The sequence below is a fragment of the Cucurbita maxima genome, unplaced genomic scaffold (assembly GCF_002738345.1).
Source record: "Cucurbita maxima cultivar Rimu unplaced genomic scaffold, Cmax_1.0 Cma_Scf00030, whole genome shotgun sequence".
NCBI classification, from domain to species: Eukaryota; Viridiplantae; Streptophyta; class Magnoliopsida; order Cucurbitales; family Cucurbitaceae; genus Cucurbita; species Cucurbita maxima.
Window position 1 is genome coordinate 2,724,266 of NW_019272046.1, and position 26,274 is coordinate 2,750,539.

Genomic DNA, 26,274 nt, shown 5'->3' on the forward strand with positions numbered 1-26,274 from the left:
ATCCATATTCTGAACCAAAGCGAATCGCTTGAATTTTGGGTCTTTCCTAACATTACTGGTCAGGATACAGATAGGAACCTTTAGATTGATTGGTCAAGAGAATTCTGGTCTCTTTTTCATCCTTATTTTGTCCATTTTCAATGTTGAAGTACTTTCCAAATCAACTAGATGAATATATTCTCACAAAGAAAGATAGAATAAGTTTCTTCTTCACTTCAAATCCATCCATTCCAATTGTCTTTTTATAAAGAAAAGGTGAAAAAAAACAGATCTTTGAACGAAAACCGAAGAAGAATATACAACAAAAGAAACTGAACATGTTTTAAGATTTCAAACGGTCGAGTTTGAGAGACAAATCCATATCAGAATTGTTGGGAAGAGTGTCCCACAGATACTAATCAAAGAGTTGATTATAAATTTATAAAGAATGCATCTTCATTGGTACGAGATGAGACATTCTGGAAAAGTTCAAAACAAAGCCACGAGAGCTTAGCTCAAATTGGACAATATCGTAGTATTGTGTAGAGTCGTGATTTCCAACAAAATCAATATTATAACGCGAAAATTTGGCATATTTGTGAATGAGGAAAGGGAAAGCCCCATTAAGAAGAAAAGAATATTGCCCTTTATCTGAAAGTGAAAGTGACATAAAAAAGGAGATTGAACTCAGATATATGTATCTTCGTGTGTCCTGCAGCTTCTTTCAAGGTTTCTAGCCATGGCAGCTGTTTCACTTCTGCTCTGCATCCTTCTCTGTTCATCAATTGGTTTCATAAGTACTGATCTCTCCTTATCTTGTCTTGATTCCACGAACTTCAATTTGTAATGTTCTTTTACTTCTTTTTGTGCAGATGGGGAGCAAATCATCATAGTCAACAACTGCAACGAAACCATATGGCCGGGAATTCTCGGCGGAGCCGGGCAGAACACGCTCAAGGACGGCGGATTCTTCCTCGGAAGCGGGCAAGAAGTAGTCATTGACGTGCCGGACAAGTGGTCGGGGAGGATATGGGGCAGACAAGGCTGCAGCTTTGACTCCAACGGCAAGGGCCAATGTGAGACTGGCGACTGCGGTGGGCAGCTACATTGTTACGGGGCTGGCGGCGAGCCGCCAGCCACGTTGGTGGAGATGACATTAGGGTCGTCCTCATCTCCCCTGCATTTCTATGATGTGAGCTTGGTGGATGGGTTCAACTTGCCGGTGTCGATGAAGCCGGTGGGGGGAGGGGTTGGGTGTGGGGTGGCGTCGTGTGAGGTTGATGTGAACATTTGCTGCCCATCGGCGCTGGAAGTGAGGAGGGGGAGCAGGGTTGTTGGGTGCAAGAGCGCCTGCTTGGCTATGCAATCGGCTAAGTATTGCTGCACGGGAGAGTATGCAAATCCCAATTCTTGCAAGCCCACTCTGTTTGCTCATTTGTTTAAGGCCATTTGTCCCAAGGCTTATAGCTATGCTTATGATGATTCTTCGAGTCTTAATCGATGCAGGGCTTCTCGTTATGTCATTACTTTTTGCCCTCCTCAGTTGTTGTAGATGGGTGTTAGTTAGGATTCAGTGTTTTTCGTAGCTTTTAAGGAACTGTGATGAGAAGATGGTTGTTTTAATGGAAAAGAGTACTTTGGGTTGTTTTACAACTGTAAAGTTGCTTGGTTTTGGAGTGGTGGGTTTCCATTGGTTTGTGCGGTCATTTTCTACGATGCCAATTACAGGTCAAAGATTCCTAGTAACTGTGACCGCAAGAACATTTTGATATAAAATGATAAGAAATCACTCCTAGGAAAATAAGATTTAGATTATCTTATTGATCAAATATCTCAAGATATGAACACGATTTGAATCACTCTACAATATCATAACTTAAATATTTTAAATATGCAATCTAAATTACCTTTACTAAGAAAGCTTGACCCTAATGATAAGTATCACTCTTGAATCCTACAACTGTTTTTTGTATATGAAGTTTCACAGTTCTTGATCTTTCTAAACACCCAACGAACCACAAAAGTACAATTCTATGCCAATGAAAATGGTAATAAAAATATCTCTGAGATGGCATAACGGAGGGAATGGAGAGGCCGCTGCCTGTTCGATCTTTTTGACATCCAAAGCCTTGGTCGTTTTCTAAGTATAACCATGGCAATGTTGTAGTCATAGAAAAGGCAGGATCATTGAATTAGTAAATATACAGCCTAAGTTACGAAGTTGAATCCGTTGCAGAACTGGAAGTAACGTCTCGAGTATCAGGTGAAGGTGCAGGACCTAAGCTCAGCAATAAAGGAGTTGATTTCTCTTCAGTTTTAGGACCTGACTCAGCCGCAGGCCTTCCTGACAAGGCTCTCAGCGGAGGCTCGAAATGCTTACTAGCAACATCAGGTGGTGGTGCGTCCTCCTCAGGAAGAGCAACAAGTCCCTTCTCACGGAGAGATAATGGTTCTTTGTAGCAGACGTTCCAGAGTGAGTCAAGAAGCTGCCTTTCTTCCCTAGCCGCCCCGAGATCCTCTGGTGACAGTAAGCTGATTCCCTTCATACGCTCCTCAAGAACTTGTTTTAACTTATCGTCATCATCTTCACCTAATCCTCCTCCCCCATTCTCACCTGTTTTGTCCTTGGCGAGTTCGAGGAGGCCGCATAGAGCAGCTTCCCGTACCTCAGCATCATCACTGGAGGCTAGGTGTAGCATGATGCAAGGAAATCCGAGCTCATTCACTATGTGGCAATCTGAAGTATTTTCACGCAGCAGGTAATGGACCAAGTTCAGGGCTTTCCTGCACAATGGTTCTCTCGATTATAAGTTGTTCGATAAAGAAACAGACAGGATCAATTAAAAAATCCATCCCCAAACAAAGGAAATTACACTGTTTGCATTTTGAGCCTAAGAACTCAATGAATCGAAGTGAAATTGACCATTATTATTATATAAACCCCAAGAGGAAATGGGATTTTCCCGTGATAACTACCTTTGGAATCTCACACTCTCAGAGCCAAGAGCATCTCTCAGGCCTGCATAGCCATTTGCAAGCCGGAATGCAGCAATTCCAGTTTTGTTCTGTCGAATTAAAGCTGCAGAGAAAGTAGTCAAAGAGGAAACCTGAGTTAGAAATATATATGAGAGCCCTTATGCCTAAACAGAGACACAAATTGAACATTTCATCACAAAAAGGAAGGAGTAATCTATGTACTTACAGGATATAGCACCAAGAGCTTTGGTTCTCGCATTGACATCAGGGTCTGAAGTAAAGTTCAAGAGGAGAGACTCTAAACCATTCAATTCCATCACCATTTGTTGACTTCGTGGATTATTCTGTACAATAGTGGCCACAACTTCTGCAGCTTTGGCTCGAATATTTGCATGGGAATTCTTAAGGAATCCAAGAAGAGGAAGCAGCCCACCGATGGAGTGAAGGTCTGCCAAAGCAAATATAACTAATGATTGATATATAAAACTAGGTGTCTAAACCAATGAACCTATGGCAATGAAAATCCCCATAAACAAAAAAAGTATATAAACTAAAAAGATCATACTCAATTGGGTTCAAATTGTAGGTGCTGTTTCCTTTAACAAATGAAAACACATTAAGATTTTCCGTTGAGCATCATAAATACACTCCAAATTGCCCAACTGTTATTTTATACAATGCAATAAAGAGCGTAGTCTACCATTGGCCATGTCAATCGACTCAACATGTTCTTGTAGTTCATCAAGCATATCTGCAAAGATCAGAAAATGAAACAAAATAGTTCAGAAAATGACACGACGAGTAAACAGAACCCCAGCCTGAGTAAACATGAATGGAGAGCTCTGAAAATGAAAATACCTTCAATGTCTTCTGGATTAACTCCTTGAGTTTCCAAGACTTCCTCAGGTGTCTGCATCACCTGAGTTATCTCCTTCATGCGTTTGACAACATCAACACTCTGGGCTTGCATTGCTTCCATAAACCATCGCCGGTCCTCCTCACTGGGAAAAAGACATAATAATTCGACACCATTGCTTAATCAGCTACGCAGCAAACACATTGTCCAAAACAGGTAATCTTCTAGTATGTAAACAGAATCCTAAACCCCGGCCACAAAACATAATCAAAACCAAGATTGATATCTTCAAAATCATCAGCAAGAACTGTAGAATACACGCGTGCTAACACAAATCTAGATTTTGATTGCCAAGATAAAACACTACCATACGACTAATAAACAATAGCATAAAATACTATCACCCTTAATGATTCTAATTACTCTTCGCAAGTAAAACAATCTTTCAACCACATAATAGAACAAAATAGCTCCCAACCAGCTTGTACAACAATAATCCAGCATTACTATTAATGAAAGATCTCAGTCCTCGACTAATCTACAATTATAGCAGCGTAAGAAAGAGATGCAAACCTCAGATTCCGATTAGGGCGAGTTCCATCGGAGTGAGCAAGACTCCATTTGAGCAGCCCATCCCAGTTGGGACCTTCTTTCGACATCGCCGTCCAGTAATTGAAGGAAGCCCTAACTAACACAAAGATGATAGATTAAAATCTCCAATCAAGTACGAAATTCAGAAAATGCTAAGAATCTGAAGGAAGAAACAGGAGGTCTATTTATACAAATGAAACGCGGCAAGAAGATGATTCCAGAACCTTCTGGATAATTCGGTACTGGAATTATATTGGATTATTGAATTTTAATTTACCAAAATGGGCCTTTCAATGACTTTTCCTCTCTTTTTATTTTATATTTATTTATATTGAAAACTTACTAAATTAAAATATAATTTAGTATATTGTGCCTATTTAATTTTTTATTATTATTATTATGCTGATGTAGATTTTTGGTAGAGATGTAAGAGCATTATGGTTTATCTGTATCATAGATTGTTGGATAATTATGATCATAGATTTATAAGGAATACATTTCTATTGATACGACGTCTTTTGGGAAAACTAAAAACAAAGTCATGAGAATTTATGTTCAAAGTAGACAATATTATACTATTGGTGGAGAGTTGTGATTCTTAAATGGTGTATTTTGTTTGAGGTTCGAGGAGTCCAAAGAAATGAGTTGAGCCTCAATTAAGGGGAGATTGTTCGAGGGCTCCATAGGCTTTAAGGGAAGCTCTATGATGTACTTTGTTCGAGAGGAGAATTGTTGAGGATTGTTAGATGAGAGTCCTACATCAACTAATTAATGGAATGATTATGGGTTAGCCACGAGAGTTTATGCTCAAAGCTAAATAGAACATGTTGAATCAAATTTTATTTAATTGAACACGATAAGATGTCTAAGTAAAGTTGAACAGAATTGAAAGTTACTATCTATATCAATAAAGTGTACATTTCAATATCTTAATTCTAAAAACTTCAAAGTTAAGTGTGCAAACACTAAATAAAATTTTAGATAATAATATAAAATAAACTAACAAAAAAAACTATAATATAACATAAATAAATAATGTGACACTTTTTTTCACCATGGAATGCTTCCATTAATTTTATTATAACCCAAAGTAACAAAAATAATATTACAAAAGGGTAGAATTGTCATTTCATATTTATTTCGAGTCTTAATTTGATTTTGAATATTCAATGTGATATACATAATTAAAGCTTAAATAGTACATATTGATATATCACTTTGATTAAAATTGACTTGAACAACACAATTTATTTTAAACATTTTTTAAAATAATAACAATAATATTAATAATAACCAATCATAGTGATGTTATAAAAGTGAAGTTGCCAACTAAAAGCCTCTTCTCCACATCCAAAGATGACCTCGTCGACCTCACGAGCCTTCTCGGCAACGACACCTCATCGCTCTTCCGTGATCGAGCCATTAATCTCTTTGTTCCTGACCTACTTCCGATCAACAATCGAGGATATTAAGAACACCCACTCGACGACGACCCCAGATCAAAAGATTTGCAATTTAATGCCCACATTTTTTCACGCTTAAATTTAATTATTGATTATTCTAATATTCTATTTTAAAATTTTTTAATTTGTGAATAAAAATAGGAGCTATTACAGGTGCTCGAACCCAAGATGTGGTGCAAAGAAGCAAGTGGAAAGGTCCATTGAAGATCCAGAAACTTCCATCATCACCTACGAAGGCATCCACCTTCACTTTGCTAACCCATTATTTCTAATGGGCCAAACCCAATAGGCCCAATATTCAATCAAGAAGCCCAAGACGATTGACCCAGAGCCCAAAGCCCAAAGAAGCCCAGATTTCCTCACTCCCGAAGCAACTGGCCCACAAGGGTTGCTCGAGGATACGGTCCCATGGATGATCCAAAATCCATCATCCAATCAGAACGCTCTATCAAATTCGTCTTCTTGTTCATCCTACCGTTCGCCTCCAACGTCCCCACCATCTCCGTCCACGTGTCCTTCCTACGTGTGATAGACATTTATAGCATATATAAATTAATAAATAGTCGTATTTTATTTTTATATATGTGTAATATTAGTAAACTAAATAATAATAGTAAAATTAGATTAATAAAAAATAAAAAAAATAGCTAATTGATTGAGACATTGGGCTTAAATATTGGGCCCAAAAGTCTTATGGTATTCATCATGCACTTGTGGCTTATTTTCTTAACACACACATCACGCCAACGAATATTACAAGAAGACGCAAATAACCTTTGAAATTGGTTTATTTTTTTCATCTGGCTAAAGCCAAGGCGAGGGTAGAAATGTCAAAAAGGCTGACAACCAAAATAAGGCGGTAACCCGATTTGAGGGAGAAAGCCGGATTCCGCAAGGCTCAATCTTTCGCTACTGCCACTTCTCCTCTGCGAATAATTTCGACATTGAATTCAAGCATTTCTTGATCCTTTCATCTTCGTTTTTCTCCATTTCTTGGATAATCGACGAGTTTCTTCTTCTCGGTGAGTGTCTGTTGAACAAGTTCATGTTACTGTTGCCAAGACCATGATCTTTTCGAGGATCGGAGGTTCTCTGTCTCGCTCTGCACGTTCGAGACTACGAGCTGTAATAACTATACTCGGTCTTTGTTTTTTTTTTTGTTGATTGCTGTTGGTATTTTCTCTTCTGGTTTGATGAAGAGGAAGAAAACCTCTGATGTGCAGAACGAATATTCTGGTTTTTGCAATGGGAGGATTCTGTCGGTGAAGGAATCTTGTCTGGAGGCGAAGCCTTTTGGTACTCCATGTAATTCAAGCCTACATGGTTGCTTAGGGCTTGCGAGGGCTTATTTAACGTCAACTGGGGTTGCAACTTGTAAGCAGCTTGTTTCTAGAAAGCTCTTGGAGAATGTCGATTCTGTTCTTGCTAACCCTAGGATTCGACGCCTGTTCTCTACCCAAGCGCCGAAGAAGCGAAGTGAGTGAAGTGATAATTTCTCTGTTTTGCTCGTCGAGGTTGTGTAGTGCAACTGTTCTTCATCCACTAATCGTTTTTTTTGTTTTCCTTCTAATGTTTTTATTCATGTATGATGAATTAATTTAGACTATGAGAATTACTACCCAAAGGATAAGAAGGAGATTCCAAAAAGACAAGAGCAGAAGACAGAATCTAAAGGTACTGGAGGACCTTGTCATTTGGCCTAGCGTCTGTCCTTTTCCTCCATTTGCATGTTCATGTTGATTGTCTTCTTCACCTCTGTAATTTATCATCTATAAACTAAAGATGTTAAAGAGAAAAATTAGGTGGTGGGGGGGGGGGTGTATAATGTTCATGGAACTACGGAATACTCTTTATTTATGTTCCCTTTAGAGAGGGACAGAGAATGAAGAAAGAAGTCATGGGTTCGAAAGATTTTCATCCTAGCATGTGCATATGTTTCTGTTTTCGAGAGAGAGATTGGTGTAGCTATAGATTTTATTTATTTATCTAGTTGAAGTGTGGCGATATTAGGATTATGTAATTGTACTTCTCAATACTAGATGTAATAGAAAGATGCTTACACCTTTAAGTATATATCATCTGAACTGTAACTCTCTCTTTTCTGCTTTCATTATGTCACTGTAAGTAGTTTTAGTTGATCTTACTGGGACTTATATTTTTTTATGCTTTCTTTGCCAGAAGACTCGAATACTGGTCACGCAGATTCTCAAGAGAACTTTACCAGGCAGTTCCAGAATTTGATCGCTCCTTTAATGTTTGTTGGCTTCATTTTTTCTTCACTTTTTATGGCTCCTCGTGAAGAGAAGCAGGTAACTTTCTAATCCCTATATTAATAACTGAGGCACATGCAAATATTTATTGGTCTAAGTTATCGATGGGTTTAAGGCTTGGCTTACTGCAAATTGATTTCTCTTATCTGTATAACACTCAATTTGTCATTGTGATTGCATTGAATATCTTTCTCTTGTCCATAAATATTTCTCTCCTTATTTTAACTGGTCTTTAAAATGTGGATTATCATTGTTTTGGTGGTTTTTATATTCATACCTCCATAGGTTGGTCTTGTGGTCAAAATGTTAAATTCTAAACCCAAGTGTCTTTGAGATTATAGTCATAGGTTCAACAACGATGATCACCTATTTATGATATTGAGTGAACTCTAGATATTTTGTGACATTGAATTGCAAATTTTAAAGCTTTTAATTTGTATTTAAAACTCAATTTCTTGGAATCTTACATTTATATAGTAATCTAATAATATGTGATTTTATTTTTTTTCTTTAGGATTCAAAAATTATAGTCCAAATGTATTTATTGTACCATTTTTCTAGTTACAAATATAAGAAGTGGTGATTAAATCAAGTTGAAGAGGATCTATTAGACTTTCCATAGAGTTGGAGGTGCAGGAAGATCGAAGTTTCTCCTTTAGGCCCTTTATTTATAATAGTTTACATAGAAGACTCGGTGGAGCTAAAACTGATAATACTGTTGAAACTTTACTGTGGTGGCTTTGAACTTCAATGACATTTGGCAGAAGTTCTAATTAAGTTGTGGATTGGCCTATTGATGTTTGGTTTGTGTCTTGTAAATCCTCCTTATGCATCTTCTGAACTGATCAATTTATTCCACAGATTAGTTTTCAAGAGTTTAGAAATAAACTTCTTGAACCAGGTTTAGTGGATCGTATTGAAGTTGCAAACAGATCTATCGCAAAAGTGTATGTAAGGAGCTTTCCACGTAAGACAGGGCAAACAAAAGATGATGTTCCTCAAGTTCCCGATTATGGAAAGCCAGCTACAGGTAACATTGGCCAATATAAATACTATTTCAACATTGGAAGTGTTGACTTGTTCGAGGAGAAGCTGGAGGAAGCCCAAACTTCTTTGGGGATCGACCCTCGTGATTTTGTTCCAGTTGTCTATGTCTCCCAAGTTAATTGGTACCAGGAATTGATGAGGTTTGCGCCGACAGCTTTGCTTTTGGGAACCCTTTATTTCATGGGGAGAAGGATGCAGGGTGGGTTAGGTGTTGGTGGCCCAGGTGGTAGAGGTGGGCGTGGGATATTCAACATAGGAAAGGCACAGATTACTAAAATGGACAAGAATGCCAAAAATAAGGTCAGGTGCATGATTTTATTTATTTGTTTTCTTGCATCATACTATGAATTCATGATAGCACCACTTTCGTTTATCACTTTACATGGTGAAAGATTTCGGGGGTTTCAGTGATTTAATATGCTTCTGCATTCCTCTTGATGGTTCAGGTTTATTTTAAAGATGTAGCTGGTTGTGATGAGGCAAAGCAAGAAATTATGGAGTTTGTGCACTTCCTTAAGAATCCAAAGAAATACGAGGAGTTAGGAGCAAAAATTCCCAAAGGTGCTCTGCTTGTTGGTCCTCCTGGTACTGGGAAAACACTCCTAGCAAAAGCAACTGCAGGTGAATCTGATGTGCCTTTCCTGTCCATCTCTGGATCAGATTTTATGGAAATGTTCGTGGGGGTTGGGCCATCAAGGGTTAGAAATCTGTTTCAAGAGGCTAGACAATGTGCTCCAAGTATTGTATTTATTGATGAGATAGATGCAATTGGACGAGCAAGAGGGCGAGGGGGCTTTGGTGGAGGGAATGATGAGCGGGAAAGTACTCTTAATCAGTTGCTGGTAGAGATGGATGGGTTTGGAACTACTTCTGGGGTAGTTGTACTTGCTGGTACCAACAGGCCTGATATCCTGGATAAGGCTCTGTTGAGGCCTGGTCGGTTTGATCGTCAGATAACAATTGACAAACCTGACATCAAGGGACGTGACCAAATTTTTATAATTTATCTAAAGAAGTTAAAGCTTGATCAAGAGCCATCGTATTATTCACAGAGACTTGCTGCTCTAACTCCTGGATTTGCCGGTGCAGACATTGCAAATGTTTGCAATGAAGCTGCTCTAATTGCTGCCAGAAACGAAAGTAGAGTGATCACTATGGAGCATTTTGAAGGAGCTATTGACAGAGTCATAGGTGGTCTGGAAAAAAAGAACAAGGTATTATTTTTACTACCCACTACTTGAATCCCACACTCTTCCCTTCTTCTTTTCTCGTTTGATGTGATGAAAGATCAAAATGTCTTTCTTCTGAACAAAACATTAACCCAATCTAAGTATCTCTCTCTTATGCATATATCATCTTTTCCTTTTAGCATCCATTTGCCTCCATACTGACCATCTAATCTAAGATTTAATTTTTCTCTACTTATCCTACGAGATAAATATTGAACCTACGAATTGCTTTGAGAAGTCAAAGTCTGTCTGTCATTTAACATTTAAAAATTGGGAATCATGAAACCTTCGACTTGTCATGCAAATCCAATCAATCTGTTAATTGTGTGCTTGTAGTAGATTGGCTTGTTGTAGATGCTATATTAGTGAGCCGTGGGCTGCTAATAAAGCATATTTGCTTCTTAAGAATGGAAATTAGGTTTCTTTAACCTCATTCATGCTGTTATTTTAATTAGATATCATTTTAATGGTGGATCCTACACCAAAAACTGGTAATAAGATTATGGCAACCCCCTTAGTCTGAGACAGTAGGGTAACTTATTCCTGCTACCTATTCTGTCTCCCACGAGCCACATTGTTCTAGATCCATATAGCAATTTTTTATCTAGCTGATCCATCAAATTGTCGATGTTAAAGGAGAAGGATGCCTTTGCAGACCTCTTGACATCCAACCTTGAATACACCATGAATTGTTTTTCTATGGACTTTGATAGGATTTAGGATCGTTAAAACAAAATATTGAGGCTTAAGTCCCCTCACTGGCAACTGATAAAATTGTAATGACGCAGAAAATATGAAGGATTGAAGGATGCAAACTGTTTGATAAATCTGATCCTTTTTTTTAATGCAACTATAGAATCCTTTTACAGTTGTCTTGTTTGTTTAGGATGTCTGTATGATTCAATTATTAATAATGACCTATCAATACTCTGAGGAGGATTTACTGATCTTCTCTATTGTGAAGATTATTTTTTTTAATCGAAACAATTTTATTGATGTATGATTTACAGAAAGGATGTATAATCTATGGGTAGGTTACTTGAAGCTTTCCCAATCTCTATCGTGAAGAATAGAGGATGCAATTTTCTTGAAGTTCGAAACGAGCTAACCCATATTTTTTCTCTGAACCTAGGTGATAAGCAAGCTTGAACGAAGGACTGTTGCATACCATGAATCGGGTCATGCTGTTGCTGGTTGGTTCTTGGAACATGCAGAGCCCCTGCTTAAAGTTACAATTGTCCCACGTGGTACTGCTGCTCTTGGGTTTGCTCAATATGTTCCCAATGAGAATCTTCTTATGACAAAGGAACAACTCTTTGACGTGACATGCATGACCCTTGGTGGTCGAGCTGCTGAGCAGGTAAGCATTCATATGGCCTCCTGATTACTTCCTTGATACCTAAAGAACTTGTCTTGTAGTTGGCAAACTTGATCAAGCCGTACAGTGATCTATGTTTGTCTTGCACGATTCGTAATTATGAAGGATTCTAATTCTATGTTTTTTTTTTTTTATAAAGTTTGTCTTCGTTCGTAATTTTTTGGCCCTGTGCCAGAACCTTAAAGGTTAAGCATTTTGTTTAGCGCACAAAATTTGTTATTGATGAACATATGTCACATGCTTATGAAATAAACCATCTATTTACCCATAATGCTGATTATATAAATGCGAGTTTATGATGATTCATTTTGCATTCATGATTCTTTTATGAGTTTTGGCAGCATCAATGCAGACATGTCCTGTCGACTCTCTCTTCCTTTCAAACGATGATTTTTTTCGGGCTTTCTAGTGATAGATCGAGTTTTCTCTCTGCTTGTAGGTTCTATTAGGGAAAATATCAACCGGAGCTCAGAATGATCTGGAGAAAGTGACCAAGATGACTTATGCCCAAGTTGCTGTTTATGGTTTCAGTGACAAGGTCGGTCTTCTTTCTTTCCCACAGAGGGATGAGGCGTTCGAGATGTCCAAGCCCTACAGCAGCAAGACTGGTGCAATTATAGACAGTGAAGTTAGAGAATGGGTGACTAAGGCATATGAACACACAATTCAGTTGATAGAGAAGCACAAAGAACACGTAGCTAAGATTGCTGAGATGTTGCTTGAAAAGGAAGTCTTACATCAAGACGACTTGATCCGTGTGTTAGGGGAGCGCCCATTTAAGTCATCTGAACCCACAAATTATGACAGATTCAAACAAGGTTTCAGAGATAAAGCCGATGGAGCTCAAGAGAGAACAGAAAGTGGAAGCGCTGGGAATACATCACAACCAGCCTTGGAAACAGATATAGTACCTACATTATGACACAAAATCGTGTAGCAACGTTAGGATTTGGTTCGTGATCCAAGTGCCTGCAATCTCATCGCCTCGACATCGTTCTTTGTTATTTTTCTTAGTTTTACATAAAGAAAAAAAATAATAAAAGCTTTTGAAGGCTGAGGGGTAAGATCACAGCTGTTTGAACTCACGAGGATTGAGGAGGTGAAATTGGATGTCTCACCTTTGATTAAAAGTGTTTGTTTTTTCCCTGTCTGGAGGTCGCTTTTGGTGAAATTGTGAAGATGCTGTAAATGCAAGTATATCTCCACGAGGCAAGCTTGTATATAAACATCCACCTTGTGTGTTTGCTGCGTTCTCCCAAAAGTTCTCGATAAAATGGTTGTTCTTTTTTTCTTTTCTTCTCTTGATCTTCTTCACATTTTAAATAAATTTGACAATTTCTACTGTTTGTGCCTACCTACAATATTTTATCTAACTTTCATTTGATATTAGTTGACTTTATGGCCTTGAACATACAAATTTATGACGATGAACATACAAAATTGAATTGTTGATATGATAATCTTTCTTCCCTTCTTTCTCCCTTCTTCTCCCTTTGTCTTTTGATGTTGCTCGAGTTCTAAATGTAGAGATGAATGAGCACCTTAATCTAGATATCGAACTTTCAGACAGTGAGGCAACTAGATTTGTTGAAGAACAATTTTAGAACCGAAAAGATCTAAGTAATGTCTTTTTCAAATTAGAAACTACAAAATTAAAATTTAGTTTAAACATGTTTCATAAATATTTTTAATATGCAATGGATTTATCCATCAAAAGTTTTCTTTTATAATAATTATTAAAAATTGATGGTTTTTTTTTTAATAATTTTTTTAATTCAGGAAAGTTCCTTATTTGAGACTAATAGTATACTTTTTGGGCCAAAGTTTCTTATTTGAAACCTTTATGATTCGACTATGAATTTGTTCTAAAAAGCACTTTTAACTAATTCTTTCTCTATTTTTTTTTTAAATAAAATTGTGATTTCTTTTTTTCACGGCCTCAAAGGGAGGTGGATTGTGAGATCCCACTGTTAAAATCGCTCAACAACCCATACTCATCAAGATGAACACAAAGAACAGGAGAGAGAAAATTCAAGAAAAATATTAGCTAAAGATTTTATTGATAACTTTAGGTATGTACCACTGTTAGATGAACACACTCTGTATCCTATTGTCCACTTTGAGCATAAGCTCTCATGACTTTGCTTTGGACAATATAGAGTTTCAATTTACGAAATATAGTTTTCAAAGATTTAACCACATATAATCCACCAAATATATGGGTTATGGGCCAGCACAGGAAAGATTGTTGAGAATTATTGGGAGTGAGTACCACGTTGGTTAATGATTATGGATTTATAAGTGAGGAATACTATCTCTGTTAATACAAGTTCTTTTGGGGAAGCTCAAACCAAAGCCATGAAACTTTATGCTCAAAGTGGACAATATCATACTACGAGTAACTCTTATTTTATTATTTTTTTTTTGTTCCAATAGCTATAGCTACTTCGAGTGCACTTTTATTCTACAACTTTGTTTTCTTAAAAAGGTTGGATTGATTGTATAGTGTGTTTGTTTGGTGGGTCACTTTCATTTTGTAAGTTTGTGAAATAATAGCAATGGCTCCAATAATTGTTAGGAATAGTGATTTTTGTAGCCTAACCCACCTTATCAATTATGGTGAAAGAAGTTTGCAAGTGTTATCATGTGTCAACATTTAGCACTTTCATCTAAATCTTTTCTTCTAAAGTTACCCAAATTTGCTTTTTCATAGTGACAAATATAATGGTAACGTTCGTTCGATTGATACCTATTTTAATTATGTAAGGTGTAATCCTTTCTAATCAAATAAATCAAAATCGATATAGAGAAGACCACCAATACGATGCCTTGCCCCATATGTTTCGGTGCCTAAATCAACTAGGATTTGCATACTTGCACGAATATATTAGGGTTAGACCACATTAGTCCTAGATTGGGCCTTTTGGCACAACGAGCTTGGTTGAGTTCGCATTGTTCGGCTTCAACCCAATAATGGTGCTTACCTTTTTGTTGGGCTCGCTTCTAGGTGGTCTTCGTGGGTATTGCACGTTTTGAGTTTATTTCACTTGAGTTTCTAGAATATAAAAATGTTACGAGATCCTAATATCTAATATTTTGGTCGGTGGTATAAACCTTAAGTGTTCGAGTTCTGCTAATCTTATCTACTAAGTAATATTAAATTTGTTGAAAATATTTAAATTATTGATATCAATTGAATTGTTACAATAGCATAAATTTTTCCACTATCAAACATATAAAGGCCTTCCTGAATTAATGGATAGAATTGCTTCAAAATAAAATGAAACCAATTATTGTTTAAAAGCTTGTGATATAATTGATGCACATTATTATTATTATTTAATGATTATGTTACTCTTTTTAACATAATCATAAAATTTAATGATTACTTCAAATAAATTATTTCCATGCCATTTTTTTAAAACAAAAGTTAATTGAAAAAAAAAAACCATTTGGTGAAGAACTATGCTTTGAAAGTCCCGTTGTCTTTGACAACGTTTCGTTCGTTCATAAGTTTTTCAGTAGTGTCCGTACTTTCAAGGGATACTCATGAGTTAGATTGGGTTGAGTTAAAGACTTTTTTTTAGATTAAATCCAATGGTTCGAATTATAAATTTTTTCAATCCAAATAACGGTGGCTAAACATGTTTATTCAATTCAACACAATTTAATCATAAAAAACTCACAATCAAACTGAATCTATAAAGTTTTTATTTATTTGAACTCAATTCAATCTAAATAAGTTCATAATCCAACTCAAATTATACGAATTGAGTCGAGTTAATCAAGTTTTTCGGATGAATGGTTGTTTAAAAATAGAATTAAAAAAATCCCATCGGGAGGAAATTTACATTAGGAAAAAGAAAACAAAGCTTTTGAAATATGTGGCATCCAATGGCAGAAAAGGGGCAATTTTTTAGGAGTTTGGTGGGTTGAAAAGTATCAAAGTCCAACATGTACAAACGAGGAAACAGCTTGGGTGCTCTCTCCTTTTAACGTCACCCCATACGCCTAAAACTTGATAGCAATGGCTCCAACCTTAAGATCTATGGAGCTCCCAAACAGTCTCCCTTCAATCGAGGTTCGACTCCTTCTCTGTAGTCCTCGGACAAAATACACAGACACTTGAAAATTTTATTGACATGACTAAATTAAATGCATGATTCTGATACCATGTTAGTTGTTGTCCATTTTGAACATGACCCTCAACAAACTTTTGGCTATTTAAACCCTCGAATCCCTCTCTTTCTCCTCCCCTTCCACCTCCTCTAACTCTCTTTCTCCTTCCCCATTACAGTTCTTAGCCACCAAATGCCGACCTTTGATTGCCTTCTTTTTGGTAAGCTCCAGTCGGTATTAAAATCGACTGTGTTTTTCTTCGTTTTACTCTCCATTTTCATAATAGTTGTTGCTAAACCTGCAGATCTGGATGATACTCTGTATCCTGTAAGCTCCGGCTTAGCAGCTGCTTGTAAAAGCAACATTCATGGTGGGTTTTGTTTTTGTGTTTTTTTGTTTGGTTTTTTTTAACGTTGTTCTTGTCAGAATATTGTTCCTTTTCTTCTGCAGGTTATATGGCTGAGAAGCTTGGGATTGAAAACAGCAGAATCCCAGAGCTGAGTAACCTGCTTTACAAGAATTATGGAACATCAATGGCTGGTCTCCGGGTATGTTTTTTTTTTCCTTCTCTCTGTCTCTCTAAGATCCCACTCGGGAAGAGTTTATTCAAATTGCTGTTTCTTTTGGCTTTTGTATTGCAGGCTATTGGTTATGACTTTGACTATGATGAATATCACAGGTATAGCAGCCTCCACTGTCTGTTTTTTGCTTCCATCTAAGCCTATGGCTCGTGTTGATTGATCAATCTGGGTCACTAGATTCTGGGCCGAGTATTGGAATGTTACTAAAGTCTCCATTTAGATCATAAGACCGTTTTTATGAAACCCTTTTATTATGGAATCTAAATTGAAAAATTTAACGTTCTTAAGACTCGAAATGAAGGATGTCATATATAAGGAGGATTTTTCATCCTAATTCTTTTATATTTATAAATAGACTGTGAGATCCCAAATCGGTTAGAGAGGGAACTAAACATTTTTTATAAGAATGTGAAAACCTCTTCCTATCAAACTCGTTTTAGAAACCTTGAGGGGAAGGCTAGAAGGGAAAACACAAAGATGACAATATTTAATATAAGTGAGTTTGGGCTGTTACAAATGATATCAGAGTTAGACATAAGACGATGTGTCAGTGAGGAGGCTGAGCCTCAAAGCGGGGTGGACACCAGGTGGCATGACTGCGAGGAGGCTGGGCCCCGAAGGGGGTGGACATCAGGTAGTGTGCCAGCGAGGACGTTGAGCCCCGGAGGGTGGACATCGGGCGATGTGCCAGCGAGGACGCTGGCCCTGAAGGAGGGTGGACACCAGGCGGTGTGCCAGCTAGGACAGTGGGCCCCGAAGGAGGGTGGATTGGAGATCCCACATCGATTGGAGAGGGACCCAAAGAGGGGTGGATTGGAGGGTCCCACATCGATTAGAGAGGGGAACGAGTGTTATTGAGGACGCTGAGCCTCAAAGAGGGGTGGATTGTGAGACCCCGCGTTGGTTGGAGAGGAACGAAACATTCTTTACAAGGGTAAGAAAACGTCTCTCTAACAAATGCTTTTTAAAAACCTTACGGGGAAGTCTAGAATAAAAGGCTCAAAAAGGATGATATCTGCTAGTGGTAAGCTTGGGCTTTGTTACACCGACAATCTTGTTCTTCATTTCAAACTTACACGAGTTTTTTGGTAAACCCTTCACGAATTTCAAACTATTCGTTGAAAAACTTACCCCAAGTGTTTCTCTTGTATTTGTATTTGTATTTGTTCCCATGGAATATTCAAGAAGTGTATGAGACTAAACCATCCATTATTCCTTAGGACAGGTTTGTTCATGGAAGACTGCCATATGACAACTTAAAACCTGATCCCATTTTGAGAACCCTTCTGCTCAGCCTCCCTTACAGGAAACTTGTAAGTTCTTCACAAAAAAGCACTTCAAATTCTCATCCCTTTTATGTTTTGATCGTTCTCTCAACAGCCCATCTCCATTTTTGTATGAAAAAACAGATCTTTACCAATGCTGACAAAGTTCACACAGCCAAAGTTCTCAACAAACTAGCCTTAGAAGACTGTTTTGAAGGCATTATCTGCTTTGAAACTCTCAATCCCACTAAAAAACGCCCTATTTTAGATGAAAAACAGAGTTCAAGCACTGAAATCTTTGACATAATTGGCCATTTCTCTCAAACAAGCCCTGTAATGGAGCTGCCAAACACTCCCATTGTCTGCAAACCATCAAAAGCTGCCATTGAATGGGCTCTCAAGATAGCTAACATCGATCCTCAAAGAACTGTAAGAACATGGCCTTGGAATTAAGTTTTGGTTAACTTGGCTCTAATTTGCTTGCGTTTTTGAGTTGTTTTTGTGCTGTTTTTCAGCTGTTTTTTGAAGACAGTGTCCGCAACCTTCAAGCAGGCAAGCGACTTGGGCTTCAAACTGTGCTGGTAAGTTACTGGACCTTTTAAGAACAAAATTGTGAGATCTTACGTCGGTTTGGAAGGAGAATGAAACATTCTTTATAAGGGTGTGGAAACTTCTCTTCTAGTAGACACATTTTAAAAACTTTGAGGGGAAGCCCGAAGGGGAAAACTCAAAGAAGACAATATCTACTTGGTAGGTTTGGGCCGTTACAAATGGTATCAGAGCAAGACATCGAGTGATGTAGAGGCTAGGCCCTAAAGGGGTGGACAGCCACCCCAAAGGGAGGATGGATTGGGGGGTCCCACATCGATTGGAGTAGGGAACGAGTGCCAGCGACGACACTGAGCCCTGAAGGAGGGTGGATTGTGAGATCCCACATCGGTTTGGGAGAAGAAGGAAACATTTTTTATAAGGGTGTGGAAACCTCTCCGTAGCAAACATGTTTTAAAAACCTTGAGTGGAAGCTCAAATGGAAAGGTTAAAGAGGACAATATCTATCAATAGTGGGCTTGTGCCGTTACAAAAGTCGTTAATTTCTAAACTTCTGCTGCTAATTTTTGTGTAGGTTGGGACTTCCCAAAGAAGTAAAGGAGCAGATTATGCAGTCGAAAGCATTCACAACATAAAGGAAGCAATTCCAGAGCTTTGTGAAGTTGAAATGAAATCAGAACTCAATTACTCAGCCAACAATAATGTAGCTGTGGGTGTGGAGACCTCCGTGACAGCTTAGAAATCAAGGCCTTGTTTGGGTTGAATGTTAAATTTGTAATCTATGTCAAAAGTTTAATAAAATTGCTGTTCAGTCCTCAACCCTCGTCTCGCTAATTTTCCGTCTTCGATAGTGATCTCACTTTCAAAAAGGGATCTCAACTTATGAACCGAACACGTAGCTCTATAGTTGAACTAGTTACTATCTATGGGTTTCATGATTTTGTCTTTGGTAGTAATCTCGCTCTCGAAAGGGGTCTCCACGTGTGAATTGAACACATAACTCTATAGTTGAACTAGTCACTAAATACGGGTTTCATGATTTTACGTCCTTGGTACTTATTTCACTTTTGAAAGGGGGTCTTAACCGGAACATGTAGCTCTATAGCTGAACTAATCACTAACTATGAGTTTCATGATTTTCCGTCTTTAATAGTGATTTCACTTTCGAAAGGGGGTTTCGACGTGTAAATTGAATACGTAACTCTATAGCTAAACTAGTCACTAACTATAGGTTTCCTGATTTTTCACTTTCAAAAGGGGTCTTGACGTGTAAATCGAACTCATACCTCTATAGCTGAACTAGTCACTACATGCGAGTTTCCTGATTTTCCGTCTATGGCAGTGATCTCACTTTCAAAAGGGGTCTCGCGTGTAAATCGAACTCATAACTCTATAGCTAAATTAAGTCACTAACTATAGGTTTCCTCATTGAGTGTAGTTTATAATATTTTAAATTATTTAAAATTTATGAATTGAGCCAAGATGAAATCAAAATTTTATCATTAGCATAAATTTAAATTAATATTAATAAATAAAATAATATTTAAAAGTTTAAAAAATTAAAGATTTTAAAAATTAAAAATAATAAATAAACCACACGTGCCTCTATCTTTCTGTTGCGCGCGCTGGTTCGGGTAAGGGCCTTTATATGTCACAACCAGAAGCACCCAGATGGAATGAAGCAGTCCATGGCGACGCTAACACGTGTCCCATTAGCCTACTCCATCCCAAGCCCGAAGTCTACCCTTTCTACACCACCGCCCTTTCATCAATGTCATAATTGTTGTTCCCTACCCAATTCCAATTCAATCTCGTTTCTCTCACTTCAAATCGTTACCTCCTCCATTTCTCCGACCTCCCAGAAGAGTTTCAGAAGGCGCTGCCGCGTCGGTGCTCTTTCGCTGGTTGCGATGGCGGATTCTGGTTCTAGAACTGTCCTCGTAACCGGAGCTGGTGGCAGAACCGGTAACTCTGCTCTTTTCTTCGCTTGTTTATTGTTGTTTTGCTTCTGTTCGACTGCTGAGGAAATTGTAGGGCAGTTTAAGGCAGAATTAGTAGTGGGGTTTCGATTTTTTCTTCCGGGTATGGAATTTTATCTTCGTGTCTCTGGAACTGGTTGTTCGATGTCTTCCCTGTTGAGGGTTTAGGTTTTATGTTGATTTGGTTTTTGATTTGGAAAATTGGAGCCACTGACTTAACTTTTTTGCACATGGGACATTGAATATTAGTAGGCAGTGTTGAGGATGGTTGGTAGAGGAGTCCCACATCGGCTAGCTAATTAAGAAGTTGATCATGAGTTTATAAGTAAGGAATGCATCTTCACTAGTACGAGGCTTTTTGGGGAAACTAAAAGCAAAATCATGAGAATTCATGCTCAAAGTGGACAATATCGTACTATTGTGGAGAGTTTGTGGTTTCTGATGTGGTATCAAAGTCATGCCCTTAACTTAGTCATGTCAATAGAATCCTCAAATGTCGAACCAATAAGTTGTGAGTCTCGAAGGTGTAGTCAAAAGTGACTAAAGTATTGAACAAATAGTGTATTTTGTTCAAGGGCTCTAGAGAAGGAGTCAAACCTCAATTAAAGGGAGACGGTTCGAGGGCTCCATAGACCTTTGGAAAGGCTCTATGGTGTACATTGTTCGCATCCTAATATCCTATGGATTAATACATTTCTTAGCTGTTAACTTCTTGTAAAATTTATTCGAGTTCTCTATCTGATTGGTTCGCTTGTACACAAATCCTGCACCTTCGAAATTGGTTTATGGTTTCAGAGCGTGTTTGAAGTGATTTTCTTAGGGCTTAAAAAGGGTTATTTAACATTTTGTATAAGCGCTTAAATTCCTAATAAGGTTTTGTTGGTCCTGTTTGGCAGGTCAACTAGTTTACAAGAAATTGAAGGAGAGGTCAGATCAGTATGTGGCAAGAGGTTTGGTTAGAACTGAAGAGAGCAAGCAGAGTATCGGTGGAGCAGAGGATCTTTTCATTGGTGATATTAGGAATGCAGATACCCTTGGTCCTGCAATTCAAGGCATCGATGCGCTCATTATTCTTACGAGCGCCGTGCCAAAGATGAAGCCAGGGTTTGATCCAACCAAAGGTGGTAGGCCTGAGTTTTACTTTGAAGATGGAGCATATCCTGAACAGGTACCTCAACAGTCTCTTCTTTTCTTTTCTTTTCTTTTCTTTATTGCACAACTCATTATGTATTTCTATGAGATCACACATTGGCGAGAAAGGAGAACAAAGCATTTCTTATAAGGGTGTAGAAATCTCTTTATAGTAGACGCGTTTTAAAACCTTGAGGAGCCCAAAGAGGACAATATTTGCTAACGGTAGGCTTGAGCCATTACTAATGGTATAGAGTTAAACACTAGGTGGTGTGCCAACGAGGACGCTGGGCCCCAAAGGGGGTGGATTATGAGATTCCACATTGGTTAGAGAGGAGAACGAAACATTTTTTATAAGGGTGTGGAAACTTTTCCCTAGTAGACACATTTTAAAACCTTAAGGACCCCAAAGAGAAAAATATTTGCAAGTGGTGAGCTTGAGCTTGGACTGTTACAATTTCGCTCTCTGATGGACGTTCGCATGTAGGTTGATTGGATTGGCCAAAAGAATCAGATAGATACTGGTGAGTGATCGGATTGCTCTTTTTTTTTTTTGTATCGTTTTCATGAGTTTCAAATGCTGAAATCATATCATGATTCGAAACAGCCAAGGCTGCAGGAGTTAAGCAAATCGTTTTGGTTGGGTCGATGGGAGGAACAAATATCAACCATCCCTTGAACAGTTTGGGAAATGGGAACATATTGGTTAGTATTTTCTTTCCAATTAATTGATCTTCTACTTCTGGTAATCGTGAGAAACAGTTTCTAACTCTTTTCATTATACAAAAGGTTTGGAAAAGGAAGGCCGAGCAGTATTTGGCTGACTCTGGTATTCCTTACACCATCATAAGGTACGTTGTTGATCGAGTTTCATATTCATTGTCACCACAGAGAGTTCTGTACCTTTGCTCAAAACATAACCACTTGAAATTCTCAGAAAAGCTGTTTTTGTGTTCTCATCTGGTTGTAAATATTGTTACTATTTAACTTCACTCAACTTGCTCAAACCTTTATATCCCATACTTCCTAGTTTATTTGGTTTCGGGTTCTAAATGCAAACGTCAAACGACTGTGTTCCTGTTCGATTTAAGCGTTCTTTCTTTATTAATTCCTATCAATTTACCGAATTTGAATATCGTTTCTCAGGGCTGGAGGTCTGCAGGATAAGGACGGTGGGATACGAGAACTGCTAGTAGGGAAGGATGATGAACTTCTTCAGACGGAGACGAGAACCATTGCCAGGGCTGATGTCGCCGAAGTCTGCCTTCAGGTATTTGCCTACATTGTTTATGCTCATTTGAAATTGTTCCAAGGATGACTAAATAAGTTTAAATTTGTATTTAAAACACTATGATTGGATCATTGCTCACCGTCATCACCCATCATCGATGGGCATATCAATGGACTACTGTAAGTTGGCCACTGTATGGAGGGTTCGTCGATGGTGGGCAGTGGGCAGTGGGCAGTGGTCTCTAGCCGTGGAAGGTGATAGTGTGAGGGTATTTTGATCCTTTTGAAGAGATTTCAAGTTAAACATCTAAAAAAATCTATGGAATAGTCTATCATCTTTCCTGTTTAAGCTCGAAACTCTGGAACAGGCACTGCAATTTGAGGAGGCCAAATTCAAGGCGCTCGATCTAGCCTCGAAACCTGAGGGGGTAGGCGCACCGACGACCGATTTCAAGGCCTTGTTCTCTCAAGTGACGACGAGTTTCTGAGTGGGTCATGTTTGTAAGGTCATTCTTTTCTAATGTAACATTGTTGCCCAGAATTGTTTGGCTGTTAATAAACTCTGAACTGTGAGCTTTGAAGAGGGTTGGAAAAGGCTGTTAGGAGCTTACTTTCAACTTGCGGTTGAGCGGCCATTAATCTGCGTATCAGATAAATTGGGCATGAGTAACCTCTTTTTGGTCAGTTTATTAGTTTTCCATTTGATTTCAATGCTAACTAGGACCTATGAGAAGAATTTCATAAATTTTGGAATCCCTAACACATGAAAAAAAAATTAGTTTGGAAGGCACGTGACAATCATGTAAGTAACCACACGAATTCTAGGAATTAGTACTTATTGGGATTGTTCGGTAACATGTAAAACCAATTCCTATGTGGATACATTTAATATGATCTAAGCCTAAAACAATAGGATAAGCACGAGAATAGTCACACTTGTTATTGGTATGACTAAATTATTCTTTTCATGATGTAATTGATTGTTTTTCTATTGATGGTACATAATCGTACTAAAGCAAGAGATGAAAATTTATGTATCTGCACTTCAAGTGCATGATGGATGAAAATTGATTGATTTCCCGTGTAGAGTGTAAGTGGTGGAAATAGAATAAGACTAGGGAGTGAGTGTCAATTTAGCTAGACAATAATCTAAGATGGAACGTCTCTAGTAGTCCAAGCGCATTAGAATCGTGAGAGATGATCAAAGTGATTAAATCTTGAGTATTGATCTTTTACCGTGAGTGAAGGAGAAGAAGGATTTTTCTTGAGTTTTTCTTGAGTCTTGACTTTCGATTTTCGGAGAAAGAACAGAGAAGAGACTGTCAAATAGTTCAACCAACCCGAGTGAAAGAAAGGAGAAGATCAGCCGAGGGGAAAGAGTTTCCATTTACTTTACGCTTGGTAAGTCTATTTGTTTAAACCCGCTTTAAGGGTGTAGCCATAGTGATCCCAATTGAGCCAGACTCGAGGAGTTGGAATCGAAAAAATTGGAGACATGAATCCATGCAAGACCACCAAACTGTACCATGACAACTCTAGTAGACAAAGGTAGTCACCTAGACTAATTCAAGTGGTACAATATCTACGAAACTTCCACTTCTATTTTCAGTTCGATACAATATCGTTGAGTCAGACCATAGGTTGGTTAAGGACGTGTAAGTTGATACTAAGTAGGTTGTCTATCCATTTTATATTAATTTTATGGTTTTTAATCAATTGAACACTGAAAATACTTCTTTTTAACATTTATTTCTATTAAAAGGTGAAAAAAAAATTGTCTAAATATGAAATCATCTCGAAACGACATCGTTTATCTTGAGAAATATAAAGTAAAATCAACCAGAAGCGGCTACGAAGTGCAGTAGCGTCTGCAGAACATTTGGAGGGGACTGACATGGCGGTTCTTCCCACCACAAATTGCCACAAACTCCAAAAACCGATCTTCTTCGCCGGCGGCTGCCAGCAAACGCACCGTTCTGCTGCCGCCTTTAGTATTCGATTTAATGGCCAGAAGCTCCGTCGGCCGCTCATCATAAGCGAAACGCGCGCCACATCGAATTCAAGCGCAAACGAAGACCAAGGTACTCGCCTCTTCTTCCTTCCTTCATGTTTTTATGCAATCGATGTATAGATTATGATGCATTAGGGCATTTGAATCGTTTTCATAGATGGCGAAGTGGACAATCTGGGGGTTAAAGCTGCATTATCCATGCTCAAATTCTACAAACGTAAGTAGAATGGTGTTATTTGTTCGTTTTAGACTCCTAATTCGAAGAATCCTCTTAAATTTCGTTCGGGAATTGAAGGGAATGATAATTGTTGAGTACTGATTCGGAGTGAAATGTGAGCAGGAGAAATCTCGCCGTTATTGCCAAATAGTTGTCGCTATGTACCTACATGTAGTGAGTATTCCATGCAAGCTTACAAGAAATATGGTGTTGCGAAGGGTACTATTTTGACTGCTTGGCGTCTCTGCCGCTGCAATCCCCTTGGTAATGACAGTGCTCTCATTCAACCTTCGGGAACGGAATTTGTCGATGTTTTTTCTTTGATTTTTGATTCTAGGTCATTGCTTCTTTGTAGGTGGATCTGGGTTTGATCCTCCACGATGGTTTGATGAAGAAAGGTTGCCAGAACCAGAAGATTGACAATTTCAAATACTACCTTAGTAATTGGTATGTCCTGATGCAGACCATGAATGATTTTTCAATTTGCTTTCCTGAGATTGCATTTCGGCCCATTTTTCTGTCCTAGTTATGCTCTACCTGAAAGTAATTTTCAGACTACAAATTAGGGAGGGTTTTGATGAGAAAAGGAGTTGCAGGAACCAGGATGATATAGCGTTGTGTTGATTTGAAAATGGTGAAGTTTCCCATTGAAATTGATGTATCTCTTGGATAAACACATTTTGCATTAAGTTGGATAAACAAACAGACAATTCAGGTGTCAAAATAGAGCCCTTTTTTTCCCAAATGACTCTGGATTTAGGTTGGCTAGGTTGGATTTATGAAGAAAGCATGTGCAAACATTCCGACCTTAACATGTTAGACGATTCGATTGAAATAAGTCAAATTCCTGTCTTTGCTTGATGCAAAAAGATTATGATCGGCAATCCTTCCATAATCAATCCGTTTGATCGAATCTTGAAGTACATTACGTATCATTACTGAGAGGTTGAGATTGCCTGTTCTATATGATGTTGACTTCCTTAAAGAATATACGAAAGGAAGATATTGTCCCACTCTTTGCTCGTCTTTTGTTGGTCGTCTATTACACTGCTACTACACCCGATGCAATCTAAAAAACATGGACTCGAATTGCTTAGAGTTTTGAGTTAATTTATGATTCAATATCGTTCTTATGCCTTAACTCGCACATGGTCTCATATATTCTCATAGACAACCCACAAAACTGAAGCCATGTTCGAACTGGATCAAAAGTTTAAGCTATTGGGCTAAATCCATATTTTCTTTCCTCTTTTCTGCCGTTTTGAGAGAGTTTTCTGTTCTGTAATTTAATTTAGTTTAGTTTTCTGCCGCTTTTAAGGTTCTTTCAACCTCACTGCTCAGATTTTTTGTGCAGGTTGTGTTGGCTAATGTGGTTGATCGTTGTGCTGTTGGGGGGGGGGGGG

General features: G+C 38.1%; 6 protein-coding genes across 11 annotated transcripts in view; 5 read left to right on the plus strand and 1 right to left on the minus strand.

Moving 5' to 3' along the window:
- The first annotated feature begins 567 nt into the window (after positions 1-567).
- Positions 568-1,639, plus strand: LOC111466218 (thaumatin-like protein). Its single transcript, XM_023110809.1, has 2 exons — positions 568-776; positions 852-1,639. Exons 1-2 carry the CDS (start codon positions 719-721, stop codon positions 1,529-1,531), a joined length of 738 nt encoding a protein of 245 aa, XP_022966577.1. The 5' UTR covers positions 568-718; the 3' UTR covers positions 1,532-1,639.
- A 287-nt stretch (positions 1,640-1,926) lies between these two features.
- LOC111466217 lies at positions 1,927-4,590 on the minus strand. Its single transcript, XM_023110808.1, has 6 exons — positions 4,385-4,590; positions 3,814-3,956; positions 3,656-3,706; positions 3,182-3,403; positions 2,956-3,058; positions 1,927-2,763 (listed from the first exon to the last, which is right to left on the minus strand). The coding sequence occupies exons 1-6, from the start codon at positions 4,468-4,470 to the stop codon at positions 2,193-2,195; spliced, it is 1,176 nt and encodes a 391-aa protein (XP_022966576.1). The 5' UTR covers positions 4,471-4,590; the 3' UTR covers positions 1,927-2,192.
- Positions 4,591-6,730: 2,140 nt separating this feature from the next.
- Positions 6,731-13,083, plus strand: LOC111466205 (ATP-dependent zinc metalloprotease FTSH 10, mitochondrial-like). 3 transcript variants are annotated; one of them, XM_023110793.1, is made up of 8 exons: positions 6,731-6,990; positions 7,089-7,341; positions 7,468-7,539; positions 8,044-8,174; positions 8,997-9,482; positions 9,629-10,396; positions 11,544-11,771; positions 12,229-13,083. In XM_023110793.1, exons 1-8 carry the CDS (start codon positions 6,931-6,933, stop codon positions 12,709-12,711), a joined length of 2,481 nt encoding a protein of 826 aa, XP_022966561.1. In that variant the 5' UTR covers positions 6,731-6,930; the 3' UTR covers positions 12,712-13,083. The 3 variants fall into 3 exon arrangements, with proteins under 3 accessions (XP_022966561.1, XP_022966558.1, XP_022966559.1); XM_023110790.1 differs by having other exon boundaries at positions 6,732-6,990; positions 7,065-7,341; XM_023110791.1 differs by having other exon boundaries at positions 6,732-6,990; positions 7,065-7,341; positions 8,047-8,174.
- A 2,928-nt stretch (positions 13,084-16,011) lies between these two features.
- LOC111465895 (uncharacterized protein C24B11.05-like) lies at positions 16,012-24,484 on the plus strand. Of its 3 annotated transcripts, none has more exons than XM_023110346.1 (8): positions 16,012-16,128; positions 16,213-16,278; positions 16,335-16,456; positions 16,550-16,587; positions 17,715-17,802; positions 17,899-18,183; positions 18,270-18,366; positions 24,474-24,484. In XM_023110346.1, the coding sequence occupies exons 1-7, from the start codon at positions 16,101-16,103 to the stop codon at positions 18,354-18,356; spliced, it is 714 nt and encodes a 237-aa protein (XP_022966114.1). In that variant the 5' UTR covers positions 16,012-16,100; the 3' UTR covers positions 18,357-18,366; positions 24,474-24,484. The 3 variants fall into 3 exon arrangements, with proteins under 3 accessions (XP_022966114.1, XP_022966112.1, XP_022966113.1); XM_023110344.1 differs by lacking the exon at positions 24,474-24,484 and adding an exon at positions 18,878-19,122 and having other exon boundaries at positions 18,270-18,335; XM_023110345.1 differs by lacking the exon at positions 24,474-24,484 and adding an exon at positions 18,878-19,122 and having other exon boundaries at positions 16,359-16,456; positions 18,270-18,335.
- Positions 19,904-23,354, plus strand: LOC111465891 (uncharacterized protein At5g02240-like). The gene is made up of 7 exons (XM_023110340.1): positions 19,904-20,268; positions 21,179-21,450; positions 21,901-21,937; positions 22,021-22,118; positions 22,203-22,264; positions 22,560-22,683; positions 23,012-23,354. Exons 1-7 carry the CDS (start codon positions 19,980-19,982, stop codon positions 23,129-23,131), a joined length of 1,002 nt encoding a protein of 333 aa, XP_022966108.1. The 5' UTR covers positions 19,904-19,979; the 3' UTR covers positions 23,132-23,354.
- Positions 24,484-26,274, plus strand: part of LOC111465896 (UPF0161 protein At3g09310) — a 2,217-nt gene continuing 426 nt past the window's right edge. The window contains exons 1-5 of one of the 2 annotated variants that reach the window (XM_023110349.1): positions 24,484-24,724; positions 24,812-24,871; positions 24,995-25,135; positions 25,227-25,318; positions 26,226-26,261. In XM_023110349.1, the coding sequence (XP_022966117.1) occupies positions 24,538-24,724; positions 24,812-24,871; positions 24,995-25,135; positions 25,227-25,291 (453 nt within the window). In that variant the 5' untranslated portion in view covers positions 24,484-24,537 and the 3' untranslated portion in view covers positions 25,292-25,318; positions 26,226-26,261. Of the gene's footprint in view, positions 24,725-24,811; positions 24,872-24,994; positions 25,136-25,226; positions 25,319-26,225; positions 26,270-26,274 lie in introns of both variants that reach the window. The other variant, XM_023110348.1, reaches the window with a different exon arrangement.

Excerpts from the sequence above, each read along its gene's own strand:
- LOC111466218 (XM_023110809.1), top strand. The coding sequence starts at position 719 with ATGGCAGCTGTTTCACTTCTGCTCTGCATCCTTCTCTGTTCATCAATT. Across the intron at positions 777-851 it reads TTCATCAATTGGTTTCATAA|ATGGGGAGCAAATCATCATA; the intron begins GTACTGATCTCT and ends CTTTTTGTGCAG.
- LOC111466217 (XM_023110808.1), bottom strand. The coding sequence starts at position 4,470 with ATGTCGAAAGAAGGTCCCAACTGGGATGGGCTGCTCAAATGGAGTCTT. Across the intron at positions 3,957-4,384 it reads CGCCCTAATCGGAATCTGAG|TGAGGAGGACCGGCGATGGT; the intron begins GTTTGCATCTCT and ends TCTTTTTCCCAG. Across the intron at positions 3,059-3,181 it reads AGCTCTTGGTGCTATATCCT|CTTTAATTCGACAGAACAAA; the intron begins GTAAGTACATAG and ends CTTTCTCTGCAG.
- LOC111466205 (XM_023110790.1), top strand. The coding sequence starts at position 6,931 with ATGATCTTTTCGAGGATCGGAGGTTCTCTGTCTCGCTCTGCACGTTCG. Across the intron at positions 6,991-7,064 it reads CACGTTCGAGACTACGAGCT|AGGAAGAAAACCTCTGATGT; the intron begins GTAATAACTATA and ends GGTTTGATGAAG. Across the intron at positions 10,397-11,543 it reads GTCTGGAAAAAAAGAACAAG|GTGATAAGCAAGCTTGAACG; the intron begins GTATTATTTTTA and ends CTCTGAACCTAG.
- LOC111465895 (XM_023110344.1), top strand. The coding sequence starts at position 16,101 with ATGCCGACCTTTGATTGCCTTCTTTTTG. Across the intron at positions 16,457-16,549 it reads CATCAATGGCTGGTCTCCGG|GCTATTGGTTATGACTTTGA; the intron begins GTATGTTTTTTT and ends TTTGTATTGCAG. Across the intron at positions 17,803-17,898 it reads GCCTCCCTTACAGGAAACTT|ATCTTTACCAATGCTGACAA; the intron begins GTAAGTTCTTCA and ends ATGAAAAAACAG.
- LOC111465891 (XM_023110340.1), top strand. The coding sequence starts at position 19,980 with ATGAAGCAGTCCATGGCGACGCTAACACGTGTCCCATTAGCCTACTCC. Across the intron at positions 21,451-21,900 it reads ATGGAGCATATCCTGAACAG|GTTGATTGGATTGGCCAAAA; the intron begins GTACCTCAACAG and ends GTTCGCATGTAG. Across the intron at positions 22,684-23,011 it reads TCGCCGAAGTCTGCCTTCAG|GCACTGCAATTTGAGGAGGC; the intron begins GTATTTGCCTAC and ends ACTCTGGAACAG.